Raw genomic sequence first — 19568 nt, 5'->3', positions numbered from 1 at the left:
AGTCAATAGAATCAAATTCATGCTTCCAACAACATACCAATTCATAGTTTCTCATGCATTCACTTCACACATTACAAGCAAGAATAGAACTAGCTTCCCTTACCTTAGGTTTGAGCAGTCCAACACATAAAGCAACTCCTCTAGTGCCCTTCCTGGAGAAGAACCGAAACAGTGTCCTACAAATCACTAAACGACGATGAAAAATAGCTCTTAAAACTAATCTTAAGTTAGGGAGTGGAGAAGAGGAACTACCAATCACATGCAAAGCAAAATCTTTGCATGATCAAAACCCTAAAAGCAAGGAGAAGGGAAGAATAGCTTACCCACCGAAGGATAAGAAACTAATCGGTTCAAGTCGAAACTCTTGACTCTAGGAGCGCGTGGACGTTACCTGAACGAAATTAAAATGATTTAGTAGGAAGATTTGGTAGAGAAAAGGCAGAGAAAATGGTGAGCAAACTTTCTAGAAAAGGAAAGTGGTTTAGAAGAAATGAGCAGAGCTTTTGGTAAAATTCATATCTTATACGTTTTATAAAATAAAGAAAAGTTCTTTTCTTCTTAACTTAATCCTTTTATTTTCTATTTAATATATATATATATTCTAAGGCGTTACAAGAAATAATCTCGAAATATTTAGATTAGAAATATAAAAATATTTGAAGTAATAATTACCTATGAAAAGGATTAGAGCAAGCATAATTTATTTTGAGGGTAGAAGAGGGAAAATGGAGGTGTGGAGATGAACATGAAAGGGGGTGCAGGAAGAAAAAATGGAAAAATATTATATGGCGGGCCCATTGGGCCTTACAAATCCAACTATTTGGCATGATATATTAAATTCAACGATATATATATATATATATATATATATATATATATATATATATATATATATATATATATATATATATATATATATATATATATTTATATATCATAAACGAATATTATGACCTTTTAATTCTTACATTAAAGATATCCTTAACGGAAGTTAGTTGCATTAGCTTCTTATCATTATGAAAGTTGTTTTAATATGGGTATTACAAACACGAGTTCTTTAAAATTGAAAAAAACTTATTTATAGAAGAAATTCTTTTCAATATTTGAGACTTACATTAAAATATTTATCATGGATAACAACTTATACAAAATCTTTTCATCAGATTTTAATTATACGAAATATTTTCATTTTTGTTTAAATTATACCTTTAAAAAACAACCTCCCAATTTAAAATGATTTCACCAATTCAAATTATTATTTATTTATTTGAAAAAATCACTAAATTTTTATTTTAACTTAATTTATATAAAACTCATATTAATTTAATATAATTTTATCAATTTTAATTTTCTGCTTTTAAATAATAATTCACATTTCATAATAATAAAAATAACAAAACAATAACTCGAGTTTCATTTTAACACAATTTACACTTATTATATTTTATTTTAAATTATTTTTATAATAAAAAATAAAAGATAATATTATAGTTTCAACAATTAAAACTTTTTTAATTTTTTTTTATCAAACTCATAATTTATAGACTTTTCTTTCAAATCTTTTTATATTTTTTTTTTATCTTTCATTAATTAAAAAAAAAAACTCATTTTCAGTTTTCTTTTCTCTCAAATCAGTGAAAGATTTCTCCAATCTATCTAAAAAAGTTTACAAACGTTTAAGCTATTGGTAATAATGATTTTTTGCTAATAAAACAAATCTTTTTTATTACTTAATAATTGTTATTGTAGATAATTTTGTTTTAAGGAACTAATGAAAATGTCTCTGCCACAAACACGTTATCTTAATGCTATAGGTGTTAAAATAGACCATTCAATGCATACATGCTAAACTAATTGTGATTTTTAAGTTTAGTTTAGTTTTACATTAAGTTAACGGATTATATTAACAATTTTTAAAATTAAAATTAAAATATAATATATATATATATATATATATATATTTATTTATTTATTTATGCCTGTGCTTATTATTGTTGTCTCTTAAATAAACTTCATCGGAAGCATTTGACCTTGATATCATCTTCCAACTTGAGATTTACCCTTTTATCAAATTTTCATCTTTCATCAAACAATTTAAAAGCAGGTTTTAAGTTCTTTTAATTAAAAAAAAAAGTTGAAGTTTGTTTTATCTTTATAAAGATAAAAAATATCACTATTTTAACAAATTGTATTGTATTAAAACTATTTATGGTTTTTTGTATATAAATATATGTTTTAATTTATTTGGCTTTATAGAGTAAATGTTTATCCTGAACTAATAATGCGATTTAGTTGTTTAAAATCACTTTATATCTTAATCTAAATTTTGATTGTTCTATTAATTTAAAATATAATTAAATTAAATTTATATTATATAAATAAATAAATAAATAAACGTGGAGGCCACGGTATATACCACTACAAAAACAGGATACCCTAATTTCTCTCCCTGGCTCTCTTGGCTTGTTTTCAGCTCCGGCAACTTCTCTTCCGGCGCCGCCGCTATCTTCGCTTTTATCTTTGTCCTGACCTTCCATTCCTAAGCGCTGCACTAGGTATTCTTCTCTTCATGTCCGCACATCCAAATAACTCTCCCTTCATAATATTCCCAAATTAGGTTATGGATGATTTGGGAATTGGGGTTCCCTCTTTTTTCAAAATTTATTATCTTTATTTGATTGGGTTTCTGAGATGAAATTGTCACGAAGATTTCAGATATTTTAATTGACAATAATGGACTAAACTAAGTGCATGTCTGACAGTTTACTTTTCCATGGAAAAATATTTTTCACAAGTTTTATTTTTTTTTAAGGATTTTTTATTATATTTAAAAGATTCAAAATGAAGGAGTGCAAACTAACTGTATTTCTTTCTACACGGATAAAAATGTATCACTTTCACCTGAGTTTTTGAATGTTAAATATTAATATGTAGCAATCTTCTTGTTGTGTTCTACCGCGTTTGATCATGTCTACAAATGATCTTAGCAGTAGAAAATGCACAGATTTTTACGTGGCATCAAAATGAAGGAGTGTCTAGTGGAGAAGCCACTCATTTTCTGTTTATTTTTCTTCATTTTTATTCAATTTTGGTGAGCATCAGTTGTAGTAAGTTAATTTGTGAGTTTATCATCTGAAACTGTCCATGGAAGAAGAGTTGTTTGAGAAACGCTGACCCCTTCTAACTTTTTTTCGTAAAAATTTCCATCTAATATTCAAATTCCAATACCTTAATGTAAAGTCTAATAAGGCGAGGACCTGCATCCACTGATTGAGAGCTGTGAGGGTTGCGTGTTTTATATGAGGTGTTTATTGTTTAAGTTTATTTTCATATGAAACAAAGAACTTTTATTTTGTTTTTCTGATTTGAATTCTGGTGCTGATGCTGTAGATCATCAATTTGATTACTTGGGTCAGATTTCTGTCATTCTCAATCATGGCAACTAGTAAGTGAAACATATATGTCTCCCAATATGTTTAATTGGTACCTTTACCAAGTTTACTCCTTTATGTTTTTATTGTGTCTATTACTTTATGGGCTTCTTTAGTGGAAATCTTTTTTACTTTTTAAATTAACATATCTGATGACTATGGATTTCCTGCAGGACTTCAGTTTGAAAATAATTGTGAAGTTGGAGTCTTCTCTAAACTTACCAATGCCTACTGCTTGGTTGCCATTGGAGGTTCTGAAAGCTTCTACAGGTTTTCATTCATCATGGACTATTGAAAACATTGCTTAGTGTGTGTGTGCGTGTGTATGTGTGTATGTTGGTTTCAATTTGTTATGATAGTTTTAGAGATGAATTTAATATGTTGCTGGCTACAGTGTATTTGAAGCTGAATTAGCTGATGTTATCCCTGTGGTCAAGACATCAATTGGGGGTACTAGGATTATTGGTCGTCTTTGTGCCGGTAATGTTTTTTTTATCGTCATTTGTTCTCTTGGTTTGTCAAGTAGTTATAGTCCATTGAGATGGATCCATCCTATAAATAGTTATTTTTCTTTTCTAGTTAACGAAAAACTGCACTTATTTCTTCTAACTAGTTATTGTCTCTTTATTGGACCTAATTAATTTTCCTGGAAATTGGTTTGCAGGAAACAAGAATGGGCTTCTCTTGCCCCATACCACCACAGATCAAGGTAATTCCTATTTCTGTTATATTTTCTTTGATTCTCTGTGCTTTATGATGCAGCTTTAATATCATGTGCTATGGCCTGTTATGCTTTGGAACTCCCTGTCTTCCCAAACGGAAATTCATCCTTTTGACTCTGAATGAAATATGTCAAAAGGTTACTCAACATCTGATTGATGATTCTGGGGGCTGTTAGCACATTGGATGAATAATAGCTGATTTTGATAATTTTTTTTACTACTATTGCTCCTGAATATCTGTAATTGAAAGGATCATGACAAATTTACTGGTTTAAATACCGAATGATTGACTTGGTGTTCTGGATTGGTCTGCGATTGTGCAATTAGCTGATTTCATAAAGATTCTGAGTTCTGTTCATTTGTTTGTTAGTATCTCCATCTTTATCAACACTCTAGTCTCTATGCCTTTAATTATTTTTGTTCCCATTTTTTACTGGGTTTTGACAGTCTATTATATCTTTGTTTGTACAAACTCTGTATGTTGAGACCCGAGGATGGGATTTCTGTATTGACATTTCGTTCTTTTAAGTAACTTACCCCCTTTTTTTTTGGCAGTATATAATTCCACTCTAGTAATGATATACTGACTTATGGTTTTTGAATTATTTGTCTCTGTGAACTCTGTAGAACTTCAGCATTTGAGAAACAGTCTACCTGATCAAGTTGTTGTTCAACGTATAGACGAAAGGCTATCTGCTCTGGGGAATTGTATAGCATGTAATGATCATGTGGCCCTCACACACACTGATCTTGACAGGGTATTGCCTTATTGTTGCCCACTTTTTTTTTTTTTTTTTCTGTAGCTGTTTATTCATATTTAGAATTAGAAATTGATTTTGAGAGACTTATGTTTTCATGTGAAGCACGGAGGTGAAATAAGTTGTACTGATTATCACATATATATTGCTATCTCTGAATCTGATTGCCTTAAATTTTGACAACTCGATATCTAGCATGTATAAAAGCCTAGGGATTTTGATCACTTAATGCTGGTTTTTGTTGACAAAACAAATCCGTTTATAACATAAAATTTTATTCTGGCTAATTCTCTACCCAATCAAGTCTTGTTTGTCTGCCAAACATGTTCTCTTATTGCTATGCATATGAAGGTAATTTCCCATACAGGTGTCAATATTAAAACACTGATCTTATTATATATCAATCCGTTTTGTTCTTCAAACCCTGTTAGTCCATCATTTTTATTTGCATCTATGCGTGATTTTATATATAGATCTTGGCTAGCTCGAGTATTCAACATTAAGTTTTTGTTCAGGAGACTGAAGAGATGATTGCAGATGTTCTTGGAGTAGAAGTTTTCAGGCAGACCATAGCAGGCAACATTCTTGTTGGTAGTTACTGTGCCTTCTCCAATAGGGGTGGTTTGGTGAGTACAATATATTATCTATTAAAAATTCATAATCTAGACATCTATATACCCTGTCTTTTGACCATACACTCGATGCAGGTTCACCCTCATACTTCCATAGAAGACTTGGATGAGCTTTCTACACTTCTTCAGGTTCCTTTGGTGGCTGGGACAGTTAACCGGGGCAGTGAAGTAATAGCAGCTGGAATGACAGTTAATGATTGGACAGCATTTTGTGGTTCAGACACCACTGCAACAGAGCTATCTGTAATTGAGAGTGTTTTCAAGCTCAGAGAAGCTCAGCCTAGTGCCATCGTGGACGAGATGAGGAAATCCCTCGTTGATACCTATGTCTGAACTGTCTTAGTAATAATGACATGTTTTGTGCAACAAAATATTGCACTGTTTATTGTTAAGATATAAGTTTTGGCTATAGTTTCCTTTTGTATTGTGGACATATATGTTCCCATCTGGTTGTACTTTTCATTAACTCTGATATCATGAAATATCTGGTGATCTTAGTGATACACGGATCAAATACATGTATGGGTGTTAGTTATCTGTTGACGGCTTATTGCGCAATCATATTTTACGTTATTTTATAACAAGTCTATGCAACTAAACTCTGAACAAAGCAACTTTTTGGCTGATTAAAATTGTCCAGAACATAAAATTTACCTATGCTAATCTGATTTTAATGTTGTGGCAACTATGAATTGGTTATTGGAGGTCCAACGCCATCAGGGTTGTTGAGAATTACAATCTTATATGTAAATGAAAATAACCCATGGTTGGGAAATTTGAGCTGTTTCTAAAACAGTAATTTTGGTCATTTCTTCCTACACATTCGTAATTTTAACCTGCATTTTCATAAATTTTTATATTCTACAGTATACCATCTGTATTGTATGAAATGTACACATTAAAATATACAAATTTATATTTTAGAATATAAAATAAAAAGTATATTTTAAATCATAGCATACAAAATTTACATTATCGGATCCGGATGGTTGAATTTACGGAGGAACAAAATGGTTTTAATTTTTCAGCGTACAATTTTGATGGGATGAAAGAAGAAATGGTTTTATCACATTTACATTATTAAAATGATTCTACATTATCAGATGGTTTTAAAAAATATCCAGAAACTTATGATGGGATGAAAGAAGAAATTTGATGAAGTGCAAGAAGAAACACCTAAATGAAAATAACCAAGGGGAGAAAATTGGATTGTTTCAAAAGGCAGTATTCTCCACCATTTCTTCCTACACCTTTATAATTACAATCTCCATGTCTATAATTTTCATATTTTAAATCTAGATTTCAAATCGTGCATTTAAAAATATAAATAATGTATTATAAACATTATTTTTAATTATATATTCTGAAATACAATAAATTATATATTCTAAAATATAAACTTATATTTTAAATCATACATTCTAAAATATAAAATAAAATAAAATAAACACTTTAAATTATACATTTCAAATACAAAATTTTACATTTTAAATTACACAATCTAACATACAAAAATTCATGTGGTTGCAGGTTGAAATTAAATGGGAAGAAACTGGCCTAATTTAATCAAAATTAGAATTTTAAGTAATGGTGTTCTAGTATACCATCGAATCATTATTCTAATATATCAAATTATTAAAACAAGAAATATACATATAAATAATGTTTGATATCTACACTAGTTTTGGTACACTATCAATACAAAGATTCACAATAAAAATATTTTAAGATCACTTAACAATAATTAGATTATGATATTCCTATGCAGAATAATTGATGATTAGATGATAAAAAGAAACTCCACTACTTAATTAAATTGTAAGTTTTTTTCACTACATTTAATATATATACCCATTCAAAACATTTCTTAAATCTTTGCTACTTTTCTAAAGGGCATGGTAATCAAATAATCACAGGCGAGCTAATCGGCCAGGACATTGTTACACTGGCAGAGGGCAGCTTTCATGCAATTGCATTTTCAGAAATCGAACACATTATCAGAAAAAAAAAAAAAAAAGCATTTCACCACAATTTAACACTGATCTGAGGAAGTGAGTGTATGTAAAGAACGTTTCACAAACGAATAGGAACAGAAACATGAAACAGCTCAACAAAATTGGTGAAACTGGTATGTTTGACCCCGCCACAAAATCTCAACAGTAGACCTAAAACACCCAATAAAGCATACGCCAATTAATATAGTCTTTAAAATAAACTACGGTTCACAAATCGCTCTTGCAAACAGTAAAAAACAGCCCAGTCAAGGACCCAGAACTTCTAAGAATATTTGATAATATTTAATGAAGACCAAGAACCTAGTACGTCATCAACTGTATCAAAAAGCAGTGTCAACTGAACCTAGATTCTCAGTCAGGAAGGATTTGTTCATTGTCAGCATCTGCCTCGGTCTCAATCTTGGGTTTTGAGGAACCTGAACCTCCAGGGGCTTGCTTCTTCTTGATACCACTCACTATATCATCAATCCTCAGAAGCATGCAAGCAGCTTCAATGGCAGTCTTAAAAGCTTGCGCCTTCACATTGTAGGCATCCCAGATCTAAACATCACATTAGAGCAGAACATTTTGAGTTTACTCGCTGACATGAGTACTAAAACTTTGAAACTCAGAAGCAAGAATACAAGATAATGACTATTCTGCTAAGGAAATAAACGCAGGATTTCTCACTTTGTTGCCTCTTCTGGGAGTAACTGAGAAATGTTAATTCCCAAGTCTAATGTGATTAACTCCCAGCAGGCAAAATAACAAATGGGAGTTTTTGGTATCATTTACAATATGCACATGCAACTGAATAGGATGAAAGTGAAATACCTTGCGCTCTTTCATGTCAGTGATGCTACCAGTATTTCCATCTATACCAATCCATGCATTTTCCCCATTTGCGTGCTAGTATTTTCAAGAACACAACGTTAAAAATCATCAGACCTTCATAGAAAAGACAGTATACAAGTGCTACTAAACTATTCTTACTTTTCCTTGGAGAGCAGTCATAGTCCGGATGACATTTACTCCACAATTTTGTGCCAAAGTACGTGGTATAGCTTCAAAAGCAATGGCAGCAGCTTCATACGGCCACTGTTAGTCAACAAGAATCTTAAGTGAGAACCAGTGTAAACTGCTACAGTAAGAGACAAAACTACAATCCTCCTAATATAAAACAGTACCGCTACTAGTTCATATAAACTAAACTCACTTTTTCTATGCCCTCGATAGAAGAACTCTTCTGTTTCAAGGCAGCTGACACTGTCAATTCTGTTGCACCACCTCCAGGAACAAGTTTTGGATTTTTTATTATGTTCCTTGCAACAGACATGGCATCCTGAAAAAAAATGTTTCTGTAAGCAGTATGATATGATAAAATCTAAATTCCTAGAACATTTGAATAGCTTACCTGTAGGTTTCTTTCAACTTCATTTAAAAGATCCTTACTAGCTCCCCTTAGTAGTACGGTGCAGGCCTTGGGGTCTTTACAATCAACAATATATGCAAAGTACTCATCTCCAATTTTCTTAACCTCAAATAACCCAGCACCAGTACCAACGTCAGATTCCTGCAATTCATCCGGTCTATTCACAATAACAGCACCACATGCCTTAGCAATTCTATTATTATCAGTTTTTCTCAGCCTCCTGATTGCACTAACTCCATGCTTGCTCAGATAATGACAAGCCAAATCACTCAGACCCTTCTCCGTGATTACCACGTCAGGCTTAAACTTCAGTATCTGCATGCACATCTCCTCAATATATTCTTCTTCCATCTTCAACAAGAGATTCCAGTCTTCTTCTTTGAGCAGTTCAGCATTTGTTTGGTTTTCACCCTTTTTATACTCAAGGGGACAATCAAGAAGAATGATGCGTGGGTTAACAATCTTTCTCCTCATTTTGCCAGGTGCAACCACATCTTTGTTTATCATAACTCCCTTGAGTACTCTAGAATCCTCCAGCTGTCCCCCAGGAACCTTTTCAACCTTAATATAATTTTTAATATCTACATCTCTCAAACCTTGGCCAATTTCAACACCTACTGTTGCAGTAGCATCAATAGCTAAATCCTGGAAGTAACCAAGGAAGAATATATGATACATAACTCAACAGATCCAGAAATGCTATGTAATAGCAGAATGATATAATAATTTTCAACAATCAAGCATCATCAGGTTTAAAACCTATTCACTCAAGCAGTAAACAACAAAACTGAATAGCAAGAGCTAAACGAAATCATATCACTATATAACTAAGTTTCCACGTATCTATACAAATGTAAAAAAATATATTAGTTTGATGAACATAGACAAATAACCTAAACTCAGCCTTCCATCAAACTAAATGAAGATAACTTAAAACACATTTGTTTAGAAGCAAAAAAATATAGATAATGAACAAGTAAACCATATTCATCAAAAAAACAAACCACACTTTAATGAGAAAAACAATGTACAGATGACAGGTGACATCTAACATCACTTCGGCGACAAGTCAGAAACTAACCACAGCCTTCCTATAGATAACTTCAACACATAATCGAGTAACTGCTACAAAATTGTACTACCATATAAACACCCTATTACACAAATAACTTTTTCATGAATGTCCTATACTACCTATTACTAATTCCAGCCTACTATTAAAGAATAACCATTTACCAGAACAAACATACAGCTCAACAATTATATAAAAGAAAAACGAAACATTAGAAAACCTAGCCAAAGAGATAGAGGAAAACTCACAGCAATTAAATCCCCAAATTGACCTGTGAACTTGGTACCTATGCAGCTTTTTACTAGCCCCAGCATTATACCTCCTGCAGTTTAATTAAGCATAGCTTTCAGTTATACCTAAAGTAATTAAATGGAGCCGTCATGCTCGGTTACTGAACATTACTCAAATTAGTGGAAGATTTTGCACCAAAATTTAATCCAACAAGGCACTGGCAAACCTTAAAAAAATCACCTCCCTGTTGTAACTGAACTATTTTTACTTTAGAAAACCTACCAAGGCTCTTTGTCTACAAGCAATTGGAGTAAAGAATTGAAAAAGTTTAGCACACCATAAACATTTTTGGTACAAAAGTTTGGGGGAAGAGAAGGTGCACCAGAAAATGGCTATATAATTAAAGGGGACATTCATTTGATCTCATCCTATAAAATTGAGTGGAAACTCGAATTTTCAACTTGTCAAATGTAAGACCCAGGCTTCCTTCACTTGACCAATTCCTTAAGGATGGTAGAGAGAAAACTTTTTTCTATTATTGAGAGAAAGAAATTTATAGCACAAGAGTAAAAACTTGGCAATAGACTTACGATCCTGAGCATCAATAGGCATTGCAATTTTGTCAAGAACAGCAATAGCATCCTCCAAAGCTTTGGTATATGCTGCAGATTACATAATCGTAGCATTCATTTATATAAACAATTTTACAGCTTGTAGGAGAGAAACACTTATTAAAAGTATACTAATAAGTTACCTCGGCAAATAACTGTAGGGTGAATTTTGTCAATGAATGCATCAGCAACATGAAGCATCTCACCAGCTGCACCCAAAATACAAGATAATGATTGCTGTAAGACAATATGGTGCCCAAAAATTAAAGTGAGATCTGATCCGCTATTCAGAACACAATATAACAAAGTCCAGAACTTTCTATTATAAATCATACAGAAACGTACCAAGAATGATGACAGATGTTGTTCCATCCCCCACTTCTTGGTCTTGGGTGCGACTTAATTCAATCATTGACTGTTTACGTTGCAAAAAGAGAACACTGTTAGAAAGTTTCATAATAAAGTAAAACTAAGCCTGCAAAATCACAGAAGCAATGCTCATAACATTCAAAGCTAGGAGTGCAGTATGTATAATGTAAGCATGAAAAAGCAATTTCAATGAATTGACACAAAGGATACAGCAAATACCTTCGCAGCTGGGTGAGCAAGGTCTAATTCACGTAATATAGCATTTCCATCATTGGTAACAACAATTCCTGTTGATTTGCAATGAAAAAGAATGAATGAGAACCATATAAATGCAAAGGATAGGAGGGTCTTTAATAAGTTGTAGTGTGGTGTAAAAAAATGAAAAGACTAACCTCCTTGAGCATCGAGAAGCATTTTTAGCATGGACCTGGGTCCCAGTGTTGTACGGACTACATCAGCAACAGCCTGGCACTCGTTAAAAATATTAGATTAGAAACACCTAATGAACATTTATAGTGACAAGTTAGGTTCTGCTAAAATCATTTTTTTCATAACTACTTAAATCAACCTATGAACCTCAGCTTGTGAAAAAGTGAGACGTTAACATCGATAAAAGTTAAGCAAGTTCAGACAATTATAGAAGAAAATAACTTTTTTTCTTCTCACATATAAGTGCATACATAAAAATTACCTTTGCTGCCTGAATAACAGCATATCTCACTTTAGCTCCAGACTCCCGTTTCAAAGAGTCCTCTGCAAATCAAATACAGAAAATACAAAACCACCTTAAAACCAATAAAATGCGAAAACAGTCACTAAAATTATTTACAAAATAAAAAAGCAAAAGAAAAATTATGAGCGTAAGAGAAGACAAAGAACTTACGGAGAACGAGAACTGGCGCGTGCATGATTTTTTGGATTCAAAATATTCCGAAAATGTTCACACGCGAGAACTAAATCCAGCAACAGAAGATGTACTCCTGACGAAGCTCGTGAGAATCTAAGTTCGCTAAAGCAAGTTAGTTTCAGACTCAAACGCCGCGAAGTGAACATGTTAAGGAGGAATCCAGAAATAAAGCAAATTCGTTTTCAAACTCAAACAGTTTTCTCTTAACAAAACGATGCAGATTCAAACGTTTTCCGAATGCAGAAAACGGAAAAAATGAACATATTATCAGTGAATCCAAAAGCAGAACCCTAAATAACAATACGAGGGTGGCGATGCAGTAAATGACGACTCAAGCAGCACCAGATCAGAGACGAATGCTTGTTACCTGAACTTGGCCGGAGAAGGCTCGATCGGTACCGGGAGCGGCGAGAGAAACGGTGGTTGGCAGCAGCGGCGGCGGAAGAGGCGCTAGGGCACAGAGAAATGATCGAGAGATAATCGGGCGGAAGAGTGTAGTGTGAGTTACTACGCTGAGGTTTTCCGCCAAAATGTGCTAGAAAACCCTTGAACCTCCTAGCGCCTCGTTTTATTGATTTTACTTCTTTACCTTTTCAAATTATTACTGTTAATTTTTTTTTGTGTGTGATATACTTACATCACTGTATTTAATTATACTAATAATTGATTTTTAACATATGATTAGGAGTGGTAAATAATGAGAGGAGACTCGTTAATTAAAATTAGAAAGATAAACGTCCACACTATTTTAAATAACGAGTTAATGCTTGTACAATTTTCTGATTTATTAATAAAGTTTAGTTAATAATAAATAATGGAAAAAATTCTTTTAATAATACTTTTTTAATAACTTTTTCATAACGCATACGTAACAGCTTCTGATTGATCGTTTTAAACATTTTTTAAAACATAAATTCAACTAATAAAATAATGACATGTATACCGTTATGAAAAAAGTGTTGTCTCCGTAAATAATATATACAAAACAACTATAACTAGTAACAATATCTCAACTCAAACCAGTGTATGATTGGTAGATTTACTCATTTTAGAATGTTTTGTTCTTCCAACTTACTATATATTTATTATAATACTAACTTGATTTCTTTTTAATACAATCAAAATGTTAACCTATTTTACTAAATATTGTTATAATTAAATTTATTATAATTTAACAAATAAATAAATTAAATATCCAAATTTATTAAACAACATTTTACTCATTAAAAAAATCAAATTGTCAATCTAAAAGTAACAAATAATTATAATAAAAAAATTATAAATTTATGAAATATGGTAAATAAATAATAAAGCATTATTAGTAGTAGATTGCATATCAACTCACTTTAATCTTATTTGAATCCTTTAAATCCTTTAACTTGATTAAGTGAATCGGATTGAATTTTATTCACATTTTAAAAAATTGGATTTTTTTTCAATTCAACCTGTTAAATAGGTGATGAGCAAAATTTACTTATGAATTTAAAGGTATTTTAACTTCTTTAATGTTGTTGGACATGTATCCACGACTATAGTTGCTGACAATGTTAATTATCAAAGAAAGATTTTTTTTATAATATTTCGATACAGTACACATATATTTTTAAACCCAATAAAAAAATGACATATATATTGTATCAAAATGTTATAAAAAAAATCTGTTTTATAATATATTTTTCATGGTCAAACTAGTCAATAGTGAAAGAAACGAAGATGGGAGATGAAAATAGGTTAAATATATATGTGTATATATATAGTTATAGTTTGGTATATATTTTAATAATGTGTAATAGATAAAAATATTCTCATATATTATGGATTTTAAATTTAAAGTCAAAGATATTTAAATAATTTTTTTCTTAAAATTAAAAAAAAACAAGAAACCCTCAAACTCTTACTTATCTCTCTCATTCATTTAAATCCTTTTTCCTTTATCTATCACTTCAACATTTTCTTGAGCGTTACCAAAACTCTGTATATATATTTAATATTATATTGTGATCCTTTTGGTCTTTTACACGTATGAAGAAACCATAAATAAAGAAAACCCTAAATTCTTAACATAATATTATTAATTTGAATATCAGCACCTAGTTGTTTGTTAACAGAGGAAGAGCCCAATCCATCCCAAAAACAGCATTGTGCAATAGTTGAAATGGGCCACAATACACACTCTGCTACTTCATATTTTTGCATTACAGAAATAGTTGAATAACAGCTAGCATTCTTCTAGAATATGATGAGCTGTAAAGCAGTTACTCTCTTTTATTCGTTCTTATCCACATGTTGTAGCAGTATATATGCTGCATTTTTTTCATCAATAGATATACATTTTTATTCCAATATATTCTTTCTGTCTTTTCCTTTTATGATATCAAGAGCCATTCTCTGAAATGTCAGGCTCAGCTTCTAACACGTCCAATTTAGGGTCCGATGAAAATTCTTCAAATCCCCCATCAGACCTCACCCAAAATCCTTCTAGTCCATATCACATCCACCCTAGTGAAACTCCCTCCTCCGTCCTTGTTGCTCCAGCCCTCGTTGGCAACAATTATCATTCATGATCTCAGTCATTTCGCATGGCCCTTGTCTCCAAAAACAAAATGGGGTTCCTCAATGGTTCCATTCCAGCCCCTGCCTCCACAGACTCGTTATTCCCTCAATGGGAACGATGCAACACACTCATCATGTCCTGGTTATTGAACTCTCTATCACCTTCCATAGCTCAAAGTGTGATCTACCTTAACAGAGCTATCGACATCTGGACCGATCTTCGCGAACGCTTTTCCCAGAGCGATTTACTCCGAATCGTAGAACTTCAAGAAGAAGTTTATGCCTTCAAACAGGGCACTCAAAATGTCACTGATTACTACGCTGGCTTAAAAGCTCTGTGGGAAGAAGTGGATAATTTTCGCCCCATGACTGTTTGCGGTTGTTCTGCCAAAACGTATCATACACAGGACTTCATCATCAGGTTCCTTAAAGGTCTTGATGATCGTTTTTCAGTGGTTCGGTCTCAAGTGCTCCTTATGGAACCCCTATCGTCCTTGAATAGGATTTTTTCCATGGTCATTCAACACGAACGTCAACAACCTGATGTCGTTTTTTCCACTAATGAGCCCAACTCGTTTGCCAACGCTGCCATGGACAGATCTCGCAATACCACAAACAAAGCCAACTCCTCCAAAAAGTGTAGCTATTGTCATCGTCCCGGCCACACAATGGATGTTTGCTACAGCAAGCATGGTTATCCACCGGGTCATCCTCGTTATCCCGGAAGGCCAAAATTTAATCCTCGCATTGGTTCGTCAGCTCACAGCGTTGTTAGTGATGCTTCTTCCGCTGAGGAGAAAGGGACCAACGAGAGCTTCACTCAAGATTCCGGGCTTAATTTCACTAGAGCCCAATTTCAGCATTTACTTAGTCTTCTCCAACACACTCCTCCTTCTGGTGGTAGTTCGAGCTCAGTAGACAACAACCAGCCCAAAAGTGTCAATCTCTCTCTAAAGAGCCCAATCCCTTCACCTGGTTCCAATTTGGGTATCCCTTTCAATTTTTGCACCACCACACACGTTTTTTCTCACAAACATTCAATATCTTTTTCTTCCCACTCCACCCCCTGGATTGTAGATTCAGGGGCTACAGACCATATTGCATCCTCCCTTGTTTTATTTCAAGTCTATACCAAAATCAAACCATTAAAATAAATTTACCCAATGGTTCCTCTGTCACAGCAAATTTTTCTGGCACCGTACATTTTTCTCCTTCCTTTGTCATACATAATGTTCTTTATGTCCCATAATTTAATTTCAATCTTTTGTCTATTTCCAAATTGCTTTCTAGTTTTTGTTATAAACTCACTTTTTCTCATGATTCTTGCCTAATACAGGATGTGAACTCCTTGAGGATGATTGGTTTGGCTAAACTACAACAAGGTCTCTACCACTTGGTAATCAACAAGGAACCTTCTACCTTACCCACTGTTCCATCCTTTGTCAACTCCTTCACCACTAGTCCCATCACCATGAACAACATTTGGCATTTTAGATTAGGCCATTTATCTGGGAAACGTCTTCATATTTTACATGAACAATTTCCTTTTATTTCCAAAAATTTCAATGAAACTTGTGATGTTTGTCATTTGGCTAAACAAAGAAAGTTGTCTTATTCTTCTAGTAACAACAGAGCTTCCAAAATATTTGATTTAATTCACATGGACATTTGGGGTCCCTTTTCCAAAGCTTCCATTCACGGTCACAAATATTTTTTAACTGTTGTTGATGATTATAGTAGATACACTTGGCTTGTTTTACTAAAATCAAAAGCAGAAGTCCATTCGAATGTTCAAAATTTTGTTGCTCTCGTTGAAAATCAATTTGAAACAAAGGTTAAATGTATTAGATCAGACAATGGTCCAGAATTTTTCTTAAAAGATTTTTTTTCATCAAAAGGAATTTTGCACCAAACTAGTTGTGTTGCCACTCCACAACAAAATGCAAGAGTTGAAAGAAAACACCAACACATTCTCAATGTTGCCAGAGCACTCATTTTTCAATCACATGTGCCAATTCAATTTTGGTCCTATGCCATCAAACATGCTGTCTATCTCATTAATCGTGTTCCTTCTCCTGTAATTCAAAATAAAACTCCTCATGAGTCATTACACAAACAGCAACCAGATTTTTCCATCATTAAAATTTTTGGTTGTTTATGTTATGCGTCCACACACACACATCGTAAAAAATTTGACCCCCTTTCCAGACGTGGTGTGTTCTTAGGTTTTCAAAATGGCACAAAAGGATATGTTATTTTGGATTTGGATACAAAAGAAATCTTTCTTTCTAGAAATGTGTTTTTTCATGAAATGATTTTTCCTTTTGCTCCAGATAAAGGGCCCAATCCATCCTTGCCTCATCCTAATGAGCCCAATCCATCCTTGTCTCATCCTAGCCCAACTTGGTCTTTATCAGACACTGATTTCTACTCATCCGTTCTCACCCAAGAATCAAATCCATCATTATGCAGTCCATATTTCTCTATAGAAAATGTTGCAGACCCAAATTCCCCTCTCATGACCAAGTCCCCCAATCCATCCATGTCCGAGTCCAATTTGCCCTTCTCCTTTCCATCTAGTTCATCCTCCCCAAACGCAACCATGCCGCAACATAATGAACCAGACCAAACAGTACCCCTTCTTCGTCGCTCAACTCGCCCACATAACACTCCACCTCACCTTGCTGATTAAAACTGCAATTTTACACCAACACAATCATCCACAAAGTGTTTACATCCATTGGAATCTGTTCTTAGCTACACTTCTGTGTCTCCTTCTCACTATCACTACCTCATGTCATTGTCTTCTAAGCAAAAACCCACTAATTATCAGGAAGCCATAAAGCAATCTTGCTGGAAGGAGGCTATGAAAAGTGAAATTGAGGCTCTAGTGTTGAATAAGACTTGGGATATTGTTGAAACTCCTCTGAATGTCAAACCAATTGGGTGCAAGTGGGTGTATATAATCAAACGACGACCAGATGGGACTGTGGAACGCTACAAAGCCCGACTTGTAGCGAAGGGATTCACACAGATTGAAGGTATCGATTATTTTGAAACTTTCTCTCCCGTTGTAAAGATGGCAACCATACGACTTGTTCTTGCTTTGGCTTCTGTCAATAGATGGCATCTTCAACAACTTGATGTTAGTAATGCGTTCCTACACGGCGAACTTTTTGAAGATGTTTACATGGTTGTTCCTCCTGGTGTCATGGGTTACCGCAGTTCACAGTGTTGCAAATTAAAGAAATCTCTCTACGGTCTAAAACAAGCAAGCAGGAAATGGTATGAAAAGTTGTCTCTCTTACTCTTATCTTGTGGATATAAACAAGCTCATGCTGATCACAGCCTTTTCATTAAATCTGATATGTCTGATTTTACTGCTCTGATCATATACGTGGATGACATTGTTTTAATTGGGAATTTTGTGCATGAGATTGCCCAGATTAAGCAAATATTACATTCACATTTTCATATAAAATATCTTGGTCTTTTGAAATATTTTCTGGGTATAGAAGTTGCTCATTCAGATGCAGGAATCTCCTTGTGTCAACGGAAATATTGTTTAGATCTCCTCAAGGATTCTGGTATGACAGGATCCAAACCCTGTTCCACACCCATGGACAGTGCACTTCGTTTACATCAGGATTCCACTGAACCTCTTGCCGATCCACTTTCGTACCGAAGACTTGTTGGTCGTCTACTATATCTTACAAGCACACGTCCTGATATCACTTTCGCTACACAACAACTAAGTCAATTCATGGGTAATCCTACTCAGATGCATCTTCGAGTAGCCATGAGGGTCCTTCATTATCTCAAGAGCAGCCCTGGAAAAGGTTTGATGTTCAGGCGTGATTCTCCTATCCAAATTCTTGGTTTTAGTGACGCGGATTGGGCGACCTGTGTTGACTCAAGAAGGTCTGTTACAGGGTATTGTTTCTTTCTTGGAAATTCCTTAATTTCTTGGAAGACAAAGAAGCAAAACACTGTATCTCGCTCATCATCCGAAGCTGAATATCGAGCCCTTGCTTCAGCCACTTATGAGTTACAATGGCTAAATTTTCTGCTTCGAGATCTAAAAATCCCTTGTTCCAAACAACCTGTCTTGTACTGTGACAATCAAAGCGCATTGCATATTGCAGCAAATCCTGTTTTCCATGAGCGGACAAAACATTTGGACATTGATTGCCACCTTGTTCGTGAGAAACTACAAGCTGGCTTGATGCGATTAATTCCTGTGTCATCCTCGAACCAACTAGCAGACATCTTCACAAAAGCTCTTCCTCCAAAGTTGTTCAACTTAAACTTATCCAAGTTGGAGTTAATCAACATCTTCCTACCTCCAACTTGTGGGGGGCTAACAGAGGAAGAACCCAATCCATCCCAAAAACAGCATTGTGCAACAGTTGAAATGGGCCACAATACACACTCTGCTACTTCATATTTTTGCATTACAGAAATAGTTGAATAACAACTAGCGTTCTTCTAGAATATGATGAGCTGTAAAGCAGTTACTCTCTTTTATTCGTTCTTATCCACATGTTGTAACAGTATATATGCTGCATTTTTTTCATCAATAGATATACATTTTTATTCCAATATATTCTTTCTGTCTTTTCCTTTTATTTGTAATCCAAGCTTTAGAAAGATCTCATGTTAGCGCATTCACAGTACCCGCATGATGGCATCAACCTCCTTGGACAATCATAGCATCTGCAGTGTTGCAACATCGCTGCACATAGTCCGTACAATATAACATTATGCATCATATAGAAGAAGAGAATCTAACACAAATAACTAATCCACTGAAAGGAAAAATCTGGACTTAGGTATTTCATCCTATAGTTTATTTT

General features: G+C 33.7%; 3 protein-coding genes across 3 annotated transcripts; 2 read left to right on the top strand and 1 right to left on the bottom strand.

Annotated features, from left to right (window-relative positions):
- The first annotated feature begins 2398 nt into the window (after positions 1–2398).
- On the top strand, positions 2399–6086 carry LOC106756700 (eukaryotic translation initiation factor 6-2). The gene is made up of 8 exons (XM_014639275.2): positions 2399–2555; positions 3391–3445; positions 3605–3701; positions 3826–3911; positions 4096–4140; positions 4781–4911; positions 5427–5537; positions 5619–6086. The coding sequence occupies exons 2-8, from the start codon at positions 3436–3438 to the stop codon at positions 5874–5876; spliced, it is 738 nt and encodes a 245-aa protein (XP_014494761.1). The 5' UTR covers positions 2399–2555; positions 3391–3435; the 3' UTR covers positions 5877–6086.
- A 1501-nt stretch (positions 6087–7587) lies between these two features.
- Positions 7588–12714, bottom strand: LOC106774342 (T-complex protein 1 subunit gamma). Its single transcript, XM_014661304.2, has 14 exons — positions 12527–12714; positions 12136–12252; positions 11944–12005; positions 11645–11717; positions 11472–11539; positions 11229–11298; positions 11027–11092; positions 10863–10934; positions 10290–10363; positions 8952–9614; positions 8754–8879; positions 8531–8635; positions 8372–8446; positions 7588–8098 (listed from the first exon to the last, which is right to left on the bottom strand). The coding sequence occupies exons 2-14, from the start codon at positions 12158–12160 to the stop codon at positions 7910–7912; spliced, it is 1668 nt and encodes a 555-aa protein (XP_014516790.1). The 5' UTR covers positions 12161–12252; positions 12527–12714; the 3' UTR covers positions 7588–7909.
- A 2048-nt stretch (positions 12715–14762) lies between these two features.
- LOC111241415 lies at positions 14763–17404 on the top strand. Its single transcript, XM_022779345.1, has 2 exons — positions 14763–15699; positions 17046–17404. Exons 1-2 carry the CDS (start codon positions 14763–14765, stop codon positions 17402–17404), a joined length of 1296 nt encoding a protein of 431 aa, XP_022635066.1.
- The last annotated feature ends 2164 nt before the right edge of the window (positions 17405–19568 follow it).

Source organism: Vigna radiata, chromosome 1 (genome assembly GCF_000741045.1).
Source record: "Vigna radiata var. radiata cultivar VC1973A chromosome 1, Vradiata_ver6, whole genome shotgun sequence".
Lineage (NCBI taxonomy): Eukaryota > Viridiplantae > Streptophyta > Magnoliopsida > Fabales > Fabaceae > Vigna > Vigna radiata.
This window is presented reverse-complemented; position numbering and strand designations above follow the sequence as displayed.

Coding starts and splice junctions, on each gene's coding strand:
- LOC106756700 (XM_014639275.2), top strand. Junction 4,912..5,426: donor CACACACTGATCTTGACAGG/GTATTGCCTTAT, acceptor GTTTTTGTTCAG/GAGACTGAAGAGATGATTGC. Junction 5,538..5,618: donor TCTCCAATAGGGGTGGTTTG/GTGAGTACAATA, acceptor CACTCGATGCAG/GTTCACCCTCATACTTCCAT.
- LOC106774342 (XM_014661304.2), bottom strand. CDS start 12,160: ATGCACGCGCCAGTTCTCGTTCTCC. Junction 11,540..11,644: donor GCTTCTCGATGCTCAAGGAG/GTTAGTCTTTTC, acceptor GCAAATCAACAG/GAATTGTTGTTACCAATGAT. Junction 11,093..11,228: donor AACATCTGTCATCATTCTTG/GTACGTTTCTGT, acceptor TTTTGGGTGCAG/CTGGTGAGATGCTTCATGTT.
- LOC111241415 (XM_022779345.1), top strand. CDS start 14,763: ATGGGGTTCCTCAATGGTTCCATTCCAGCCCCTGCCTCCACAGACTCG. Junction 15,700..17,045: donor TTCACCTGGTTCCAATTTGG/GTATCCCTTTCA, acceptor CTTTTGCTCCAG/ATAAAGGGCCCAATCCATCC.